Source organism: Lactuca saligna, chromosome 5 (genome assembly GCF_052625555.1).
Source record: "Lactuca saligna cultivar CGN05327 chromosome 5, ASM5262555v1, whole genome shotgun sequence".
Lineage (NCBI taxonomy): Eukaryota > Viridiplantae > Streptophyta > Magnoliopsida > Asterales > Asteraceae > Lactuca > Lactuca saligna.
The window spans coordinates 113,604,533-113,624,796 of record NC_136421.1 but is presented as its reverse complement, the minus strand read 5'-3'; the positions used below and the strand labels follow the sequence as shown (position 1 = coordinate 113,624,796).

Below are 20,264 nucleotides of genomic sequence, written 5' to 3'. Positions count from 1 at the left end.
TTATTTTGTGGTTGTACCTCATGTGGATGTATCAAATTATTAAGTGGAAATATCACTTCCCTTTTTTTTCCAATCCAACCATAAACGTTTCGGACACTTGTCCAAGTTGCATTTTAACTTTTGTATTAGGTTTCACACACACACACACACACACACATATATATATATATATATATATATATATATATATATATATATATATATATATATATATATATCAAAGAAAGTTTACAATTAACCACTTTGATCTCTCATATCACATATATATATATATATATATATATATATATATATATATATATATATATATATATATATATATATATATATCAAAGAAAGTTTACAATTAACCACTTTGATCTCTCATATCACATAAAAAATGATCACCTTGTCAAAGTTTTTAAAACTTTTATGGTTTAATTAAAAAAATATTAAGGCTATGTTTAGCATATTAGCTGAAAAGCTAGCTGATAAATAAAAATCTAGCTAATAACTGAAAAATTAGCTGATAAAAAATAACGTTTGATAAAAGTAGCTACAAAGCTAGCTGAAAAATATAAAAAGACATAAAAATTATTTAAAAGAATGTGTTCTATAATTAATTAAGAGGTATATTTGAAATTTTTTAAGAAAAAAAAACTTCTAAAAGGCTACTCTAAGTAGCTTTTTTAAAAAGCTAGCTGATAAGCTACTTTTTGGCTTGCCAAACATGATAACTTAAAAAAATTCGAAAAATAAGTTAACTTATCAGCTAGTTATGGCACGCCAAACACAACCTAAGAAGAGGCAATTAACCGTGAAATTATCCAAAATAAGATGGTTTTTATGTAATTTGCTATAAAAGATATCAATTAATTTTGTCAAATGAACTTATATGAATAAGAAAGATTCAAAGGCACATATCAATTTGACATAAAAAAAACTATTAATTGCTTACCAAGGATTTCATGCCCTTGTTGCCTTCGCTCCTTCCTTTACCGAAAGTGAAAACCCTCTGTGTATGCAACCAAACACAAATTTAAGTGTTAGTTTCTCTGAAAAAATAAGTTTACACCAAGTCACCAAACTGTTACTAAATATGATCAACCAATTCAATACGAAATTATAATCTTTCTTAAGTCATCAAAAGTATGATACCAACGTCCAACAAGCCAAAATCAACAAAAGTTGGTAAGTATTATATTTTGATCAATTAACTTAAATGATATGTACAAATAATAAGAGATACTTGGTGATTTGGACAATATAAAAGAAGAGAAGTAGATAATGGACCTGAGCCATGGTGTAATGCGATTGAAAAGGAACAAGAAGGAATTGTGTAGGCTTTTGTGTATGTAAGTAGATTGATGGATAGACACCAGTTGAGTCATTGTTGCTATTTATAGAGTATGCATGGATTTGACAGCAGCTAAAATTGTCAAGTCACCCACTTCTAAAACAATAGGCCGCCTTTTCAAAAATAGAAACCTACAGAAATGGTCCTTCAACTATTTACCAACATACCGTTTGGGGAAAATGATTGTTTTGTTATATTGTCATTTGTCAACATAAATTTATGTTTCAAGGTTAAACTAGTTTTCAATATGACTTACATATATCGTATTTATATATTTTTGAACATATATCCTATTTATATATTTTTAATAACGAACTACATAGATAATTCTATATTTGTGGTGATTAAATTTCAACTTATCTTAAATTGGAAGAATCTTGTCTACGTTGTTATAAACTTTCATAATTAGATGTATATCATTATAAAACTTCAATTATAAAACTTCAAATAACATGTATATCATTATAAACCTATAAACTAATATATATATATATATATATATATATATATATATATATATATATATATATATATATATATATATATATATATATATATATACCCAATATTTAATTTAATCATATTTAATATATTTAAAAAATAAAAACAATATCTTTAATTTAGATTATAACTAAGTTACAAAAATATTCATTTGAATCCCGCCGATAATATATTTTTTTATTCATGACATATTTCTTTGTCATTTCCATAATCGATTAATAAAACTTGTATTAATCTGATGATTGCATGTTATTAATCGTTTGTTAAAAAATAAATTTCATATTCTACAATCGATTTAGGATACAAGCGCTTATTATCTTCTAAATAATTTTGTTCTTCCTTCGATTCTTCATTTAAGTTACGCTACAGATAAAATCATGGAAAAATTAATTTTAATGTTGGTATCAATATTTTGTAAGAATTCAAATAAATTGGTCGAGAATAACAATGTGGGGGAAGGATAATACTGTAATGTTACAAGTTAATTATTTTTTAAAAAACAAAAATTCAATATAAAGATGATTTTTTTAATATATTAAAAGGCTTAAATTAAGTATTTGGGTATATATGTGAGTTTATAGGTTTTATAAGGATATATATAATTTGAAATTTTACAAAGATATATACATAATTATAAAAATTTACAAGAATACATATGAAATCTCCATAAACAATTTAACATTGATATTTTATATAAGTATTGTAGGACTATATTAAAAACCCATATCTAGGTTGATTTTATTTTGTGTAATTGGATGAACAAAAATTATAAAAGATATGAATGCAATGACATAATCTTATTATCTTCGAAGTAAGAAGAGACCATTTCGTGAGTTAATGTTTGTTATAAGAAAACGACTTAGTAAAAGTCTAGATATTTAGTCTCTGTTTAGCGTTTAGCGGACTAATTAAAAAGTTAAGTTTTTTAACTGAAAAGTTAGCTTCTAGTTGCTAAAATAGCTTGTGAATCAATAGTGTTTAGTAAAAAATAATTTATAAGTTATTGCAATGTAAACTGAAGTAAATAATATTTATATATAAATAAAAATAGATATAATTAAATGCATATTTAGAATATTTTTAAAAGCTTTCGTAAACTTATCAAAAGCTATTTCAAAATAGTTTATTAAAAGTTATGTTATAAAATAGCTTATAAACATAAAATAAACTATTAATGTTGTTTTAGTAAATTACATTAAACTTATAATAGTGGATTTAGTAAATAGCAAATTATAATAAAACTTATAAGGTAGATTATTTTTACCGGACATGTAAGATCTTTTAAATCCTCCTTAATAAATAAAAGGTTTTTTTTTTTTTGTCACATGTCAATCTATCATGATTTTTGACACTTATTATTTTATGGTATTTTTTAATAAATGTTTTTTTCCATTTGTCATTTTCTTATTTTTTTTATCTTTCTTAATTAACACATCATATTTACACCTTAATTAATAATTTCCTTAATTAAAAATAACCAATAAATTACAATATTAATTACAACTCATATAGTATTCAATATGTTTCCTTTTAGATTCAAATTTTAAATTTTAAATTTAAATAAAATTTTGTTTAAACCTTCATATTTATTTATTTTTTTGTTTTATCCAACTCGTATAATATACGGATCTCACAACTAGTTGTATTATTAAGAAAAAATTATTTTTATTTTTATATATATATTTTTTATACCGCTATTAAGATAGAAGTACAAAATTGAGTTATTCCGTGTTTGAAAGAAAGAAAAAAAAAAGACTGTCGTATATATTAATTTGGAATTTGGACAAGATCAATAAATACTATGTCAATTATTCTATCTCATCCTTAAATTGCACATACATTGTAAACATTTACATGCAACAGACAGCGACACGTGAGCATCTTGGAATGCTAAAAAAAGATACCCATTTGTCTCTATTTGATCCGTGAAGTATTGGAGGGGTTTTTAAGACCCTTGTGAATTGTACATCATACATTTTAATAGTATTACTGGTAGGGGTGTAAAAAAAAACTCGAATCCGATTAATCTGATCCGACCCTAAGCCGAATAAGGTAATTAGGGTCAGGTTCAATAGGGTTAGAATTCCAAATCGGGTTATTTGGGTTAATCCGATAAATCTGATTTGTAGTTAGGGTTGAGTTTAGGGTTGATTTTTACAAAAAAATTAGGTTTCGGATCAACCCGAATAACCATGTTAGGAATTCACAACCTTTACATATTTCACCGCTCTCTACTTGAACAGTACAAAAGACTACAAACCCTTTGAAATATATCCATCAGACAATAGATCTTCAGTGAAATATCCATCAGATAATAGATCTTCAGTGATATATATATATATATATATATATATATATATATATATATATATATATATATATATATATATATATATATATATATATATATATATATATATATATATATATATATATATATATATATATATATATATATATCGTATCTATGATGAGAGTGGAAGAAGTCAAATAAATATACAAGAACCCTAGACTCATTACTCACATTCTAATACAAGTGCCTTAAGATATGTTACAAAACCGTTGATGTTTAACATTTCAGAGGTCGAGGGAAAAGAGATTTTTTTTTTTCAAATGTATAGTGGAAATAAAATAAAATTTTAAAGTATACTATGAAATCGGAAATGATCCCATTTTATATAGTAGTATTTTCGTAACCACATAAAAATTAGGTAATTACCTTAAATGCTAAATAAGTAGGTGATAGTTTTTGTAAAAAGCTCTTTTATAAATTACTATCCTTCACCAAATTATAACGACTTCTATTAGCAACTTCTAAAAAGAAAAGTAGTAACAGACAATTTGATTAAAGGCAATGGTAAGGAATTGCATATTTGCAATGTATTTTGGTTTCTTGTATCGATACAGGCTTATTTTATTTTCATCAGTAGTAATATATTTACATTTATACTGTTAACATATCCTCCCTAATAAATCAATGTTTTTTTTTTATCATATGTCTTCATCTCCTTCATTTGGACACATGATATTTTCTAGAATTTTTGAACTTTTTATTTTCTAATTGTTATTTTATTGTATTTTTCATTTTATTAAATTAAAATTTCATATTTAATATGTAGGGTAATATATATGTAAGATATTTATTAGAAAGGATTTATATATGTAATGTATTCAATCTATTAAAGCCTCATTAATTTTAATAATTTAAATTTTTTTCTTATTTTTCTTATAAATTCAAATTGTTAAAATTTCATATTTAATTTTTTTAAATAAACTCATGTAATACATGGATCTCACACCTAGTTTATGTTATATATATTAACAATATATTTACTTGTTTTATACATAATAACAACATATTAACAATTATTTTACAGTTAATAATACAATGGTATATTTATATACAAATAATAATAATATAAAATATGTAACGAATAAAATGTATTGCATATATTGGTAGCAAAATGTGCATATGTTTGTATTAGGTTAAAAAATTATAAGCTGCATGTTGAAACTTATTGTTATTATTGTAAAAAAAAAACAAACAAAAATACTAACAAACAAAAAAAACAAACTGTTTTTATCATTTTTGAATATATATATATATATATATATATATATATATATATATATATATATATATATATATATATATATATATATATATAATAAAAGCATTACTCATATCCATATTGAAAATTAAGTATTTTAGTATTTTGTGCATTTTTCCTTTTAATTAAAAGAGTAAATCACACACTATGGTCTTCAATAAGTATTTTAGTATTTTGTGCATTTTTCCTTTTAATTAAAAGAGTAAATCACACACTATGGTCTAGATGGTTTGAGATAGTTTGTATGTTTAATCCTAACTCATTTTTACTATTTTTATTATTAACTCGAACAATATCCTGTGGTTTTATTACGAGTTTCATCAAATCTAAAAATATTATATTAGTCGGTTTTATCAAATATATTTTATATTTTTATTAAATTAAATATGTATTAAATGATGAATACAACCATTGGATCCCACCACCCTTCATATTCTCACTATTCCACTCACCCTTTTCTTCTATTCTTTCACCTAGACGAACCACCTACTATCCTTTCACCCTTCTTTTTCCCCTTCCCATTTCCTTTCATCTCTTCGTTGTCTTCGCCACCACTGCTAGCCAGGGCGGATCTAAGGGGATTCCAAGGTAGTCCGGGATGCTCCTCAAATTTTTTCGATGGTGTACTTTTTAAGAAAATTATCATTTTAATTTTGTAGGTATTCACATATTAAATAAACTGCAAAAGACTAAAATCAAAATAGTTATAGATCAAGTGGTAAGACGCGCATGTCTTCCAAACCCTTTATCCCAAGTTTGACTCTTGATATGGTTTTTTTTTAACTTATAAGCATTATATCTCGAAAAGAATTGTGGTATTCCATTTCAAATGATAATTTACATCTTTTTTCACTAAACGTTTCAGATTGTATCATATTCTATCCTGGTTTTCCATTTTATTTTTTATATAAGAAAATTATTTAAATAAATACCATACACAACATATATTGATATTGTATATTCTAGTTGGGTACAAATTTTAATTCATTAAAGTGTGCAGGTTCTAGTTTAATTATCATTGGCATATGGTTTTCAAATTTTAATTTAAACTTGTAGGAATTAGTTTATATATACATTTTTTTCAGACCCTGTTTATATAACAAGACTTAAGGTTAGCTAAGAAGTTGATTAAGCTTTGGGTTTAAAACCGAACCCGGAAAACCCAAGTATCTCGTAAAAAAAATTGGTCTACCTTAAAAAGAAATTAGGATACCCCTTCACTTTGATTCTTACTCACTGCTACTAGCCAATCTATCATAATCCTTTTTGGAAAATTGAGACCAACAACCAAAATCATAAAACCAAATCAAATGAAAACCAAAATCTAAAATAAAATCCAAGCCAAAATCTAAAACCCACATGAAGACCAAAATCGGTTAATTTTTTGAAAATGAAAGCCAAAGTCACAGATTTTGACCAAACTTTATAAGAACCAAAAGCGATGAAGAATGGAACTAAAAATCTACAAACCTCCATACCCCCCCCCCCCCCCCCAAAAAAAAAATAATAATAATAATAAATAATAATAATAATAATAATAATAATAATAATAACCCTAACACTTGATCTATTTCCTATATATGTGTCTTTGATTGATATGTACTTTCCCTTTGTTCTTTCTGTTTGTATATATGTTTGATGTTGTGATGATAGTGGTGGTCTAGTGGTGATAGGAGAGAGTTGAGGCAGCAAACTAAAGAACATGGGAAGACCCAACAACACCAACCATGTGTCCATGTTGAGTAATATAATTTTGTGTGTATAAAAATTATAGTTTTTAAAACACTAAAGTCACAACCCATTGATGAAATATGAATAGTAAAAAACATAGAAGCAACAACTTTGGTTGGAAATATACACTAAGATAAACATGAAAGATAAGTAATAACAACACACTAAAATATACATATGGGGAATAATACCCCCTAACCACCCAGCCCCTAATTTGGTGGGGAAACTTGAAGGCTTATCCTTGATTCTAGAGTGAGCGTTAGAGGAAAATAGAGTTAATTGGAGGTGGAGTCGGATTGGTAGTGGGTAAAAGTGAAGACGTGGAGAAAAAGGGGGAGGGGTAGGTACAAGACAAAGAAATGAGAAAGAAGAAGACCATCAAAACATCCATAGAAATTGAGTTTCATATCAACTTCAAAATTTAATTTTTGAAAGGAGAGGGAAGTGATATGTTGACATGAGAGAAATGGGGATGGGGTGATGGATTAAATAATCTAATAAAAATAATAAAAAATGAAAAACTATTAAATCATATCATTAAGGGGTAAAATAATCACTTTCATTTAAACCAAGTCCAAAACTTAAACAAAACCAATCTAAACCTTAGGGAGTATCACATTGAAACAAAAAATTAAGGGTAAATAATCACTTTGACCAAAATCTAAACAAAACAAAGCTAAACCTTAAGGAGTGTTTAAGTGAAACACAAAACTTAGGAATAAGACCTGTACTTTACTCTATAAATTACTTTACTCTGAATCTGAACCATAGGCATGATTTCTGTAATTTACTATAATATATATATATATATATATATATATATATATATATATATATATATATATATATTAGTTTATAATCCGTGAGAACTACAGTTATAAAATTAATTAAACTTTTATAATAAAAGTTTATAATTATTAATCAATTATTTTAAATAAGTAATTTCAAATAAATTATTAATTAAAAATATATCAAAATTTTAAAGTTATTATAACTTCAAATTTAATATATAATTAGAAAATATAAATTTGAATTTTGAAATGAGTTGCCTAATATATATACATGACACATGACATAATATTAATGAGCAGTTGTATTAGGGTGACACTTGGCAAAAGGAGATTAAAATTATTCATTTATTAGAATATATATATATATATATATATATATATATATATATATATATATATATATATATATATATATATATATATATATATATATATATAAAGCATGTTTCAAATAGAGTGACTTAATTATTGGTAATTTTAATTCAAAAATTAGTCGTTTGTTTTCACTTTTTTATTTGAGTTCTCTTAGATGACATTGAATAGATGATCTATAGACATCCACTTGACAAATAAACTTTATTAAGGTCAAAGTTATATATTTTTTGGAACGACTGGACTCTTAAATATCAAATTGTTTAAATCGATCCAACTACATTATAATTTAATGGGTTCAATTCGGATATTTATATAGTTTCGACAGAACATGGAGGATTGTGGCAAATCTATAAAAGACATATAAGAAGACGATAGATACATATGTGATATAAGAACTATGTATAAGAAGATGGAGGATACATATAGGATCAAACACTATAATATAATAAAAAGATATTCTTATTAAGAAATAAAGACATAAAGAACAAGAGAGAGGTTGATAAGGTTTTGGCAGTGCTGTGAAAATCCCGACTAGGTCTTAATTAATTCTGATTAGTCCCTAGGCTCTACCCAAAACCGACTAGAAGTCCCCTAACGATTAATACATGCCTAGAAAATGACTGAAACAGTAGCAAATTATAAATTATAACACTTTGAAGAAATTCTATTTCAATAGAAACTATTTGAGGAATGATTAGTGTAGTATTAATCATATTAACATATTTTGTTATGATATTAGTGGTACGTATGAACTTTGTTATAATATTAATCATATTTATCTTTTTTAAATTCAACGAATTAGCAATTTAGGGTCTCCGCTTAATCTCCTGATTAATCCCCACCAAGCAGATCAATCCATTAACCTCAATCCACTGACTAGCTAACGTTGAACGTTTTTACAACCTTGAATTTTGTGTATTAAAGAGAGAACTTAAATATATGGTACCTTACAACTGAAATGAAAGCCTCCTTTTATAACGAAATGGTGAGCTTTTCTTTCAATAACAATCATAGCTTATTTCACCAAGTTCATTTCCAAGAAGAGTCGTCATGTGACTAGTCATTTTCATATGGATTGATGTGCGATTCATCAATGTAATCTACAGAGTCATCATCATCTGAGTTGTCATTTTCTTATTGTGATGTATTATTATGAGGACTCATATGAGTTTTTCTTTATTCGTCAAAAGCTTCAGTCCACTTTGAATATGACTCATCACATGAAAAATTTAGCTAGAGGAACTAGTTAGAATATGGACTTTATCTAGAGGAATTGGTTAAGTTAGTTGGACTATATAAAAGGGAATGAGGGATTCTTTTTAGGGATGATATGGGTAACTGGGCATGAGATGGCATAAGGGATTTTAGTTGCACAGGTTTGAGGGGGACTGAACCAACATTGGATAGCTATATTGGAACATAAATATATTTCAATTTTTCACTTGAATCAATATCAAGGAATAAGGCCTTACTGGAGTTTCTTTTCTTGGGACCATAATGTCTAATTAGTGGTTTTGTACCATGTGTTCCATTTGGTAATCAAACATTACTAAGAATGTATTAACCCAATGAGTTCCACTACTCTAGATTTGGTCTTTTAGGGATGTAAACAAAAAAGTGTCATTGAGTAGCATGTTGAAGTTTGGTTAACAATTGAAAAAAAATTGTGCATGCATTTAGGGTTGTGTTGGATAGCGTTAATAGAAGGATGTTGATATTCGATAAACCTTATATCTGCAAGGGAGATTCAAGAGTACGTTAGCCCTAAATTTTCATCGGATAAAAGATCTCCCCGCCTACTCTTGGATTTCCCTCATAGATACAAGGTTTGTTAAATATCAAACATGTTTGTATTAGCACTATCCATACAAGCTTAAATGCATGCAACATTTTTGTCACATATTACCCAAACTTCAATATACCACACAATCGTCCCTCTTTGTTTACAATCCAAATCTGAATTGGTGTAACTCCTAAGTTCAATATGTTTCAAGCAATGTTCCATTAACATATGGCATACATGATACAAAACCTCTCTTTGGACATTATAGTCCAAGGACAAGGAAACTCTAGCAAGACCTTATTCCTTGATGTTGACTCTAGCTAGTGCAACGCCGACATGCACTTATGTTCCAAGACACTTATCTTATACATAATTGGTTAAGTTGCATCTAGAAAAATAGGTAACAAACTATCAACAAATATAGCATGCTCCAATACAAAGAACAACAACCCCATACTTTGTTCGCCATGAAAATGGACTCATGGAAGTCAAATTCTCTTCCAAGAATCATCCCAAAACCAAAATATCTTTCTAACTGTCCATGAGAGAAAAGTTAACAAACGCTCCTTCTTTGGTCTAAAAGAATGACCAATGATGGTATGATATTTTTAATTGCACATACTTCTTGGACAAAACATCCAAGGTCATGCATGAGAAAAGGTAACTTGTAGAAACAAAATGGATCACAAGAAAAGCTAAGAGTGTCACTAAACGAGCTTATATCAAGGGTTTGCTACACTGACACACAGAATTGAAAAATGAAGATAATAACACCACCAAAAGAAGCCACACATGAATGAATTCAGACCATTGTGAGATTTCTAATTAAGAGTGTCACTAAATTAATTGACAAGGGTATCAATGAATCAACCACATCTAGCTACATGGCGATGTGAATCATTCTATGCAACAAATGTAAAGGACAAGCACATAGAAAATTAAGATTGTTTATTTTGTTGCATGGTAGACCAATCGAGTGCTCATGGATTATTTTATTTTTCATCTAAAGTAGCAATATATGTATATTTGTACTCTTAACATATTTATGTAATTTTGTTGCATATATAATAACATATTTAACAATTTTTTAATATAATAGTACTGTGTGTATATTTTTTATTGGTAGTAACAATATTAACGAATAAAATATATTGCATACATTGAATATGTACAATGTATAAGAGAAAAAATATAAATTTGTTGTCATTCTAATATGTACATAGAATAAAATCATTACCGATATCGATATTGAAAATTAGTATTCTATGGGGTTCGTATCGTAATTACAAGAGTAAATTGCATAAATAGTCCCGATGGTTTGGATAGCTTGCGTACTTCGTACCTAAATGTATTTTTTTTTTATTAATTTGTCCGGATGGTTTGGATAGCTTGCGTACTTTGTACCTAAATGTATTTTTTTTATTAATTTGGGCATATATATATATATATATATATATATATATATATATATATATATATATATATATATATATATATATATATATATATATATATATATATATATATATATATATATATATATATAGGAGACGGTCACTTGAGATTAAAAAAAATAGAGATCTTGAGATTCAACATCAATCATATATTTCTCATTTACCGCTCTAGTGCTCTAACGTACCGGCGGCAACGGGGTATGCCTAATCATAAATGATTATATGGCAAAGTAGTATAATCATGTATGATTATACATGTTTATACGTATATGTCTAATCATAAATGATTGTACATATATGTATGTTCACAAATTGAGTAATCATAAATAATTATGACAGTTGGTGGAAAAAAGGTGGTGGTGACAGAGGTGGCGGTGATATAAATAACGGAGATGACAGTGGTGGGGTCGGCTGGTGTCGGAGATGATGGTAATGGTGGTGGCTGTGGCGGTTATGGTGATGGGGATGGTGGAGGAGAAAAAAGAAACGGACGGCGTTGTATAATCATTTATGATTATACCAGGCCTACCGTGCCGGAGGTTAGAGCGGCAGATGTGAAATATGTAGCTGAGGTTGAATCTTAAGATCTCTATTTTATTTTAATTTCAACGGAACCTATCTCTTTCTCTCTCTCTCTCTCTCTCTCTCTATATATATATATATATATATATATATATATATATATATATATATATATATATATATATATATATATATATATATATATATATATATATATATATATATAAACAAATAATACAATCATTAGATCCCACCACCACACTCTACAATCCTTCCACCTCTCTTCTATTTCCCTCCCTTTTTTTCTTCCATGAACAAATTGGGTGGTGGTGTTAGTTGAGAAGATGATGAAGAGGTCATGAAAGAAAAAAAGGAGGGAAATAGAAGAGGGGTGGAAGGATTGTAGAGTGTGGTGATGGGTGAAGGACCGAAAGAAAAGGATGATGGAGAAAGGTGGAAATAATGTGGTCGTGGGATAAAAGCGTAGAACCAAATCAAATGAAAAACCAAAATTTGAAATATAAATGCAAGCCAAAACATAAAACACAAATGAAGACCAAAAGTGATCTATTTCTAAACATGAAAAACAAAATCGTAGAAATCGATTAGATTTTATAAGAATGAAAATCGATCAAGAAACACATCTAAAAATCTCTAAACCAAAAAAACGAAGAAACAACCCAACACGTGATCTCTTTCCTATCTATTTGTCTATTTTCGATCACATGTTTTCTTTCCATTGTTCTTTCTATGTGTATGTGTGGTATTGTGATGATATGGTGCTCTAGTGGTGGTAGGCCAGAGTTTAGGCGGAAAATTAAAGAATAGAGGAAGACCAAATTGCGGCAACCAATTGACTAAATCGGCTAGATTGTGGTTAATCAAAACCAAGGTTTTAAAAAACGTTTGAAGTTAGCTAGTCGGTAGATTGTGGTTAAGAGATAAATCGGTTAGATGGGGATTAAATGGAGACCTTAAATTGTTAATTCGTTGAATTTTAAAAATTAAATATGAGTAATATCATAATAAAGTTCATAAATACCACTAATATAATAACAAAATATGTTAATATGATTAATACATTACTAATCATTCATCAAATAGTTTCTATTATGATAGAACTATTTCAAATGTTAAAATTTCATTGTTTGCTACTGGTTCATTCATTTTGTAGGAAAATATTAATCGTTTGACGCCTTCTAGTTAGTCGCGTAGGGCCTAGGTACTAATCGAAGATTAACTGAGACTTAGTCGGGATTTTCACAACATTGATAAATATATATATATATATATATATATATATATATATATATATATATATATATATATATATATATATATATATATATATATATATATATATATATATATATATATAATTAAAAACAATAATGTTAGGACGTATCGACCAAATATGCATAGTAAAAACCATAGTAGCAACAACCTTGAATGGATATATACACTAAGATCAACATGAGAGACAAGTAGACCAACACACAAAAATACACATAGGAGGAATAATACCCACAACCACTTAACTCATAATTTGGTGAGAGGACCTGAAAATGCTTACCTTGATTTGAGAGTGAGCATGAGAGGGAGAGAGAAAGAGAGCTTATCAGAGGTGGCAGTGTCATAATGGTGGGTAAAACATAAGACACACAAGAAAGGGAGGTACGAGACAATTATGGTAATCGTCGAAAGAAAAGGCGAAATAAGAAATCTCCATAGAAATCGATTTTCATATTACATTCAAAAGAAAATTGAAACGAATGGGAGGTAATATGTTCACATGAGAGAGATGAAGAGGGGTAAGGTGGTAAGGGCACAAGGTGAATGTCATTTAATAGATTAAATAATAATAATAACTATCCAAAGATATTAGTAATGGTAAAATAGTCACTTTAACTCGATTGAGAGTCAAAATTTAAGCAAAATCAAATCAAACTTAAGGGAGCATCAGAGTGAAATAAAGGATATAGGTGTGAAACCTATAATTTACTCCAAACCTTAGAACAATTTATGTAATTTACTCTAATTAATATATGTAACTAAATTAATTTTCTATTGTCACAATTAAGTTTTAATTAAACAAATTTGATTGATAATTATAATTTGAGTGGTTTAAATTGGATATTAATATAGTTTGAACAAAAGGTGGGGGAGCGTGACAAATCTATAAAAGACAAGGAAGAAGATGATGAACACATATGTGATATAAGAACTATGTGTAAGAAGATAATGGAGACACATGAAATTCAAAAACTATAATATAGTAAATAGATATTAATATCAAGAAATAAGAACATAAAGAACAAGAGATAGATAATAAGTTTTTTGTGTTAAAAAGAGAACTTAAGACTTTGGTGCCTTACAAGTAAAATGAAAGCCTTATCTTATACTTCAAGGATAGGCTTATCTTTCCATAATAACCGCACCTTATTGCAAATAAAACCATACATCTTGCCACACCAATAATGAAGGTACATACGTATTACATAAGTTATGACATCACCCTAAAGTATAATCTATATATTTATTATAATAGAGATCATTTTCTTTGCAACATATTTATTTAAAACTCTCACTACAAATCAAAAGTATTTTTAACTGAGAACTAATTAGTAGTTACGACCCAAAACTTTTATACCTTTTATATATATATATATATATATATATATATATATATATATATATATATATAGTTATGTGTACTTATCATTTCAACTTCAAAATAATTAATAACAACAAGTTATATATATATATATATATATATATATATATATATATATATATATATATATATATATATATATATATATATATATATATGAGATTGCTAGATTCCAGTGCATTAATGGAGAAAAAAATATGATTTAAAAACACTCAAATCTCTACGTTGTGGTGCATTTATACATATTGAATGAGAAAGAGGAAGATAAAAATTTATATAAGCGGGATACACAAATTTTGTTTATACTGTTGATATGAAAAAAAAACATGGTTACTTTTTCTATTAAAAAACATGGTTACTTTTTCTATTACACCGTGTGGAATCCTCTATATGGTATTTTTCTACACCAAATAAGATTTACTAAAAAGGATCCACAATAATACGATATTCATATATGATATTTGTAATATTATGTATGCTTTATTTTCACTGTAGTAGTTCATAGACATTATTAAATATGTGGTTCATGTTGGTAATATTATCGTGTTGAACATGAGATTATGTTTTTTTGTTCGAGTTTGATGAAAATATTATTATTGTTAGGTAATATGTGTTGTGGTGATCATGTTAAAATTAGTTTCATATTAAAATTATATCCAAATGTATATGTTTCTATATTATATATAAATTTTTAACATATTATCTTTAATCCTTCGCAACGTGCACGTATACACCTAGTAAATTGAAATATCTATACGTCCAAGAGTTATTATAAAATGATATTGCTAGATAATATATAATCCTAAATGGTTACACTAATAACAACTTGATACAATTGATTATTTGTTAGAAATTGATTTTAATAAATATTCAATACACTCTTATAATTAATTAAAAATTATTTATTTCTTGAAAATAATAATTTTCATTAGAAAGTAAATGCCCCCCATGAAGCTTGTCTACTACTTAAGTATTTCTAACATGATAATGAACATCTTGATCTTGTTTATGCATTTGAAAATTCGTTCTCTTCAAAATCTATGTTGAGGAACTAGATGAAACGTATGGAACTAATGCTTATTTTGATTGTGTATCACCTCCCAATATAAATACTTAAAATGTTTAGTAAATAACTTAGTCTGACATGTAATGACAAACACTTAATGATAAAGTGTCAAATATATCAGCTTGTGATTATCCTCATACAAAAGTAGTTCCCCTTCAAAGATATTCTCTATGTTTGAAGCCTATGTTCCAAATCAAAGCTTTCCCCATCGAAACTCATAATTCAAGAAAAAAATGAATGCATGGTAACAAATCTGACAAACACTTCACTTTTCAAAAGATTTCTCAAACAAAAAAGGTCTCAAGCTTTATTCCAAACCCTCAATTAAATCGAACCAATTGATATCTGTGACCTTGAGTCCCTTTATTTACTAGATGATGAACCCAATCAAAGATGTCATAATTTGATCTTTTGTGTATCCAGATTCAATTCAAATTATTACATTAATTAAATAATGTTTATAATAAGTCCTATCCATCATAGTGATCGCTACCCAAACAACCATATAACACCAAATCCAAACCCTCTCATCCTCCTATTCCCAAATTTCCCAAACCATCACTAAAATAATAAATCAGTACTCATAGTCCAACTAAATCAACCAATTCCCTTAACTAAAGTCCATATTCTAACTAATATTTATGTGAAACCTATACCTGTTATAGGTTTATTCGATACCAATTCTTCAGTATCCATCCTAGACCCTAAGTTCCCCAAAAAAAGCTTTTGGAAACAAACTTACTAGAAGGGTTTTATGCTAATAACTAGACTTTTGTAATTGATAACATAAATATCCTAATAACTATTCGTTTTTTCTTAGATATTTTTTCAGCATTGCTTTAGGGTTAATATCCAAAGCCAAATACCTTTTTGTCGGGCTTGATCTTCTTCTCAAGTTACAAGATATAAGATACCCATTAACACATTTCCTTTTTAAAGTTTTTTTTTTTAATTCATACAGTTATGTCCTACACATTTGCATTGTTGCAACCCTCACACATACTCAAACATAAGATCATACAACCATCTTATATGTACTCTGAGGCATAATTCCTAGGAAAGCACGTCTCACCTTTATTGTTAAATCTTCCATTTTATGTTTATCTCTCGTTTAAGCAAAATGAAGATATTAACCCCACCAAAGGAAGGTACACATGAACGAATCTAAACCATTATCACTTTTTTGTTTAAGATTACACTAAATTAGTTGACCATGGTATCATTGAATCATCCACATCTTTATGGGGATGTAAATTATTCTATGTGAATAAACATAATGAACAAGAATATAGAAAATTAAGATTGGTTATAAATTATCATCCTCCAAACCATTTTCAACTACGATAAATTACTAGTTCAATAAAAAAAGAATTCTTTGTTCAAATTCCTAGTTGATACTAAAACTATGTCCAAGTTTGATCTCTAATAAGGATTTTAGCTAATAGGAATTACTTTTGATGGCAACCTAAAAACAAAATCTCATAACCTTAATAAACATTAACGATGTAAGGTTATTGCTTTCGGCTAAAAATACCCCATTTGCTTTCCAAATGGAAATTATCAAAATTTTCTAACATATTCTTGAAAATACATTTGTCTACATTGTTGAAATCCTACTATTTTCATAGGACGAAAAGTATCACATAGAATTTTTTTATTGAAATTTCATTCCTTGATACAAATGTACAATATCAAGCTCTCGGAAAAGAAGATGGAATATACCAGCCAAGGCCAGATGAACTGCTTTCACAATATATATATATATATATATATATATATATATATATATATATATATATATATATTCAATTCTTTAGTGCAACTGATTACATTCTAGATTGGTCGCCTAAGTTGTCAACTCATGCTGTTTGAATGTTCCCCATGCTAAAAAGGAATTCACCCACTTGGTCAACAAAACAACCCATGAGGCACAACTGTTAGACAAATTGTAATACCCAGTTTTCCAGGTATATTAATATATTGTAATTTCTTCATTTTTTAGGCGACTCGACGAGTTGGTGCTTAGACTCGTCGAGTCTGGTCGCGACTGGATGATGTGTTTAATGAGGGGACTCGACAAGTCCGGGGAGTGATTCGCCGAGTCCGAGCTGGCGAAAGAAACCCTAATTTCTTGGGTTTGGGACCTATTTAAAGGCCCTTATGGCCTCCATTTGCAGCTACCTGTTCTCAGAGAGAAACCCTAGAGTGTTTGAGAGATTTGGGAGGGAAAGGAAGCCATTATTGACTTTTGTGGTGTCGTTTAGCAAGAAGAAGGAGATCCAAGTTAATGGGAAACAAAGGAGGTTGCTATTATGTGGATTTGGAGCTTAGATCATCACATTTGAGGTAGTAATTCGACTCTCCTTCTATTCTTATGATGATCATATGGATTTAGGGTTTCTTAGACCCTTTGTTGGTTAGATTTGATGTCCAAATAGTCCCTTTTGGTGATGAGGCTTTGGATCTGGATCCATAGAGGTCCAGAGAGCCTTACTTATTAAGCTTTATAATGAACAATGGAGGTTATGACCTTGGGTTATGGTATTTGGGGCTAAATCATCATGTATAATCAAATAGATGTTGTATGTGCACCAAGATAGAAACTTTACGTGGTTATTGGGGTTGGGAATGATAGATCTATAGGTTAGAGGACTGGATCCGACCTCAGGAAGTTGTTTGAGGATGTGCATGGAATGAACTCGCCGAGTCCAGGATCAGACTCGACGAGTCAGGGCGAGTTGTCCCGTGTCTCAGACTAGTTGATGACCCTCCGAGTTGGGTGAGTGACTCGGTGAGTCAGAAGGGATTCAGAGGAAATGAATTCACGTATGGACTCGACGAGTTTGTGCAAGACTCGACGAGTCGGGTCAAGGTTGACCGTTGACCGTTGACCATGGTTGACTAGTGTTGACTTGTTGGTGTTAGTCAAACTAAGTCAGGAAAAATATTAATTAGAGATGTACTTATGATATAGGAGGCCGAGACGTCGGGAGATCGAGAATGAGTGAGTATCCGACATCAGTAAGGTGAGTCTTCTCACTATGCCGTACCCGATTGGGTAATTATATGTGACCGGAAGGTCTTATGTTTATGATGTATATGTGATGCATGTTATATGTGATATGTTATGATATGAGTATGACGATGTGGACCAAAAGGTCAAAGATGATATGGACCGGAAGGTCAACAGAGTTACGGGATGGAAATCCCCTGAGACACTTGGATTAGAAGATCCTAAGGCCTGGAAGGGTGTATGTGGTATACGTGGAATTTTGGGGAACTCACTAAGCATTTATGCTTACCGTTTGTGTGATATGTGTTTCAGGTACCAGTGATGACCGCGGGAAGGTGCCAGCTTGATCAGTACACACTTGCAGATGACATGTTTTTGAGATCTCGGGATATGGATTTTGTCATGTATTTTGAGAGGATATTGGATATTTAATTTCGAATGATTTGGAAGTGAAATGTTTTACTAAAATAAATTGAAAAATTGTTTGAAATTTTAACGGTGTTACGTAAATTAAAAAGTAGGTTGATATGATGCCTCCTATGAATACCATTGTGACACGAAAAAAATTCTTCAAACTGATACTAGCAATATATATTAGGCAACAATGCTACTTGTCGAAAACTCAAAATCTGAAAGATCCATTTGTGGATACAAAAGTGGCATGCTTAAAGCATCCGAATAAAACTATCACTCCACGTTTAAAGATATTCTTGTAGTCAAAAGAGGAATATAAAATTTCCAATTCCATCTAATCAGATATGATTTCCAAATAGATGTAGATATTATGTTTTAATTCCATCTCTTGGAGAGAGTGTTATTATACCACATATCTATAAAAAAAACAATCCTATAAGTATCTACATATGTTGGAGTCATCTTTTTCTCTATAAATGCTCATTTGGGAAGTTAACATGGACTCCATGTATATCTTATAATTATATTAAGAAATATTATTTCCATGTTGATAGTATAGCGCATACATATATGCGCACATGTGTTTTTGCCATATGTAGATTAGGTTATATTATATTTCCATTTTATTGTGTATCGTTGATGAATTTCTAATGTATTCGAAGCTTTCAACTCAAGCTCATCTTCGTTAAATAGTTTTGTGATTCAATCCTATGTAAAGTTTCTTTAAGCCTAATTGTCATACCATCAATTTGAATTTAAAGGTATGTCATTGTCTTAAGCAACTTGCTAGGAAATGTGACATTTTTCCTTACATTTATATCATTCATGTTTTATAAGGGGGTGTTTGGGATTGGTTTGAAAAGTGCTTATTTGCTTATTAGCTTTTTGAAAAGCTAATAAACCAAAAAAAAAGTGTTTGGTAAACTCAAAAGCACTTTTCAGAATGACTTTTCTATAAGCTTCAATAAGCATGGAAAACGTGGTTTTTTGAAA

General features: G+C 28.6%; 1 protein-coding gene across 2 annotated transcripts in view; it reads right to left on the bottom strand.

Annotated features, from left to right (window-relative positions):
- The window catches only part of PPDK (pyruvate orthophosphate dikinase), a 36,938-nt gene that overhangs the window by 9,763 nt on the left and 6,911 nt on the right, over nt 1–20,264 (bottom strand). For both annotated transcript variants that reach the window (XM_078957286.1, XM_078957285.1), the window contains exon 3: nt 938–994. In XM_078957286.1, the coding sequence (XP_078813412.1) occupies nt 938–994 (57 nt within the window). The remainder of the gene's footprint in view (nt 1–937; nt 995–20,264) is intronic.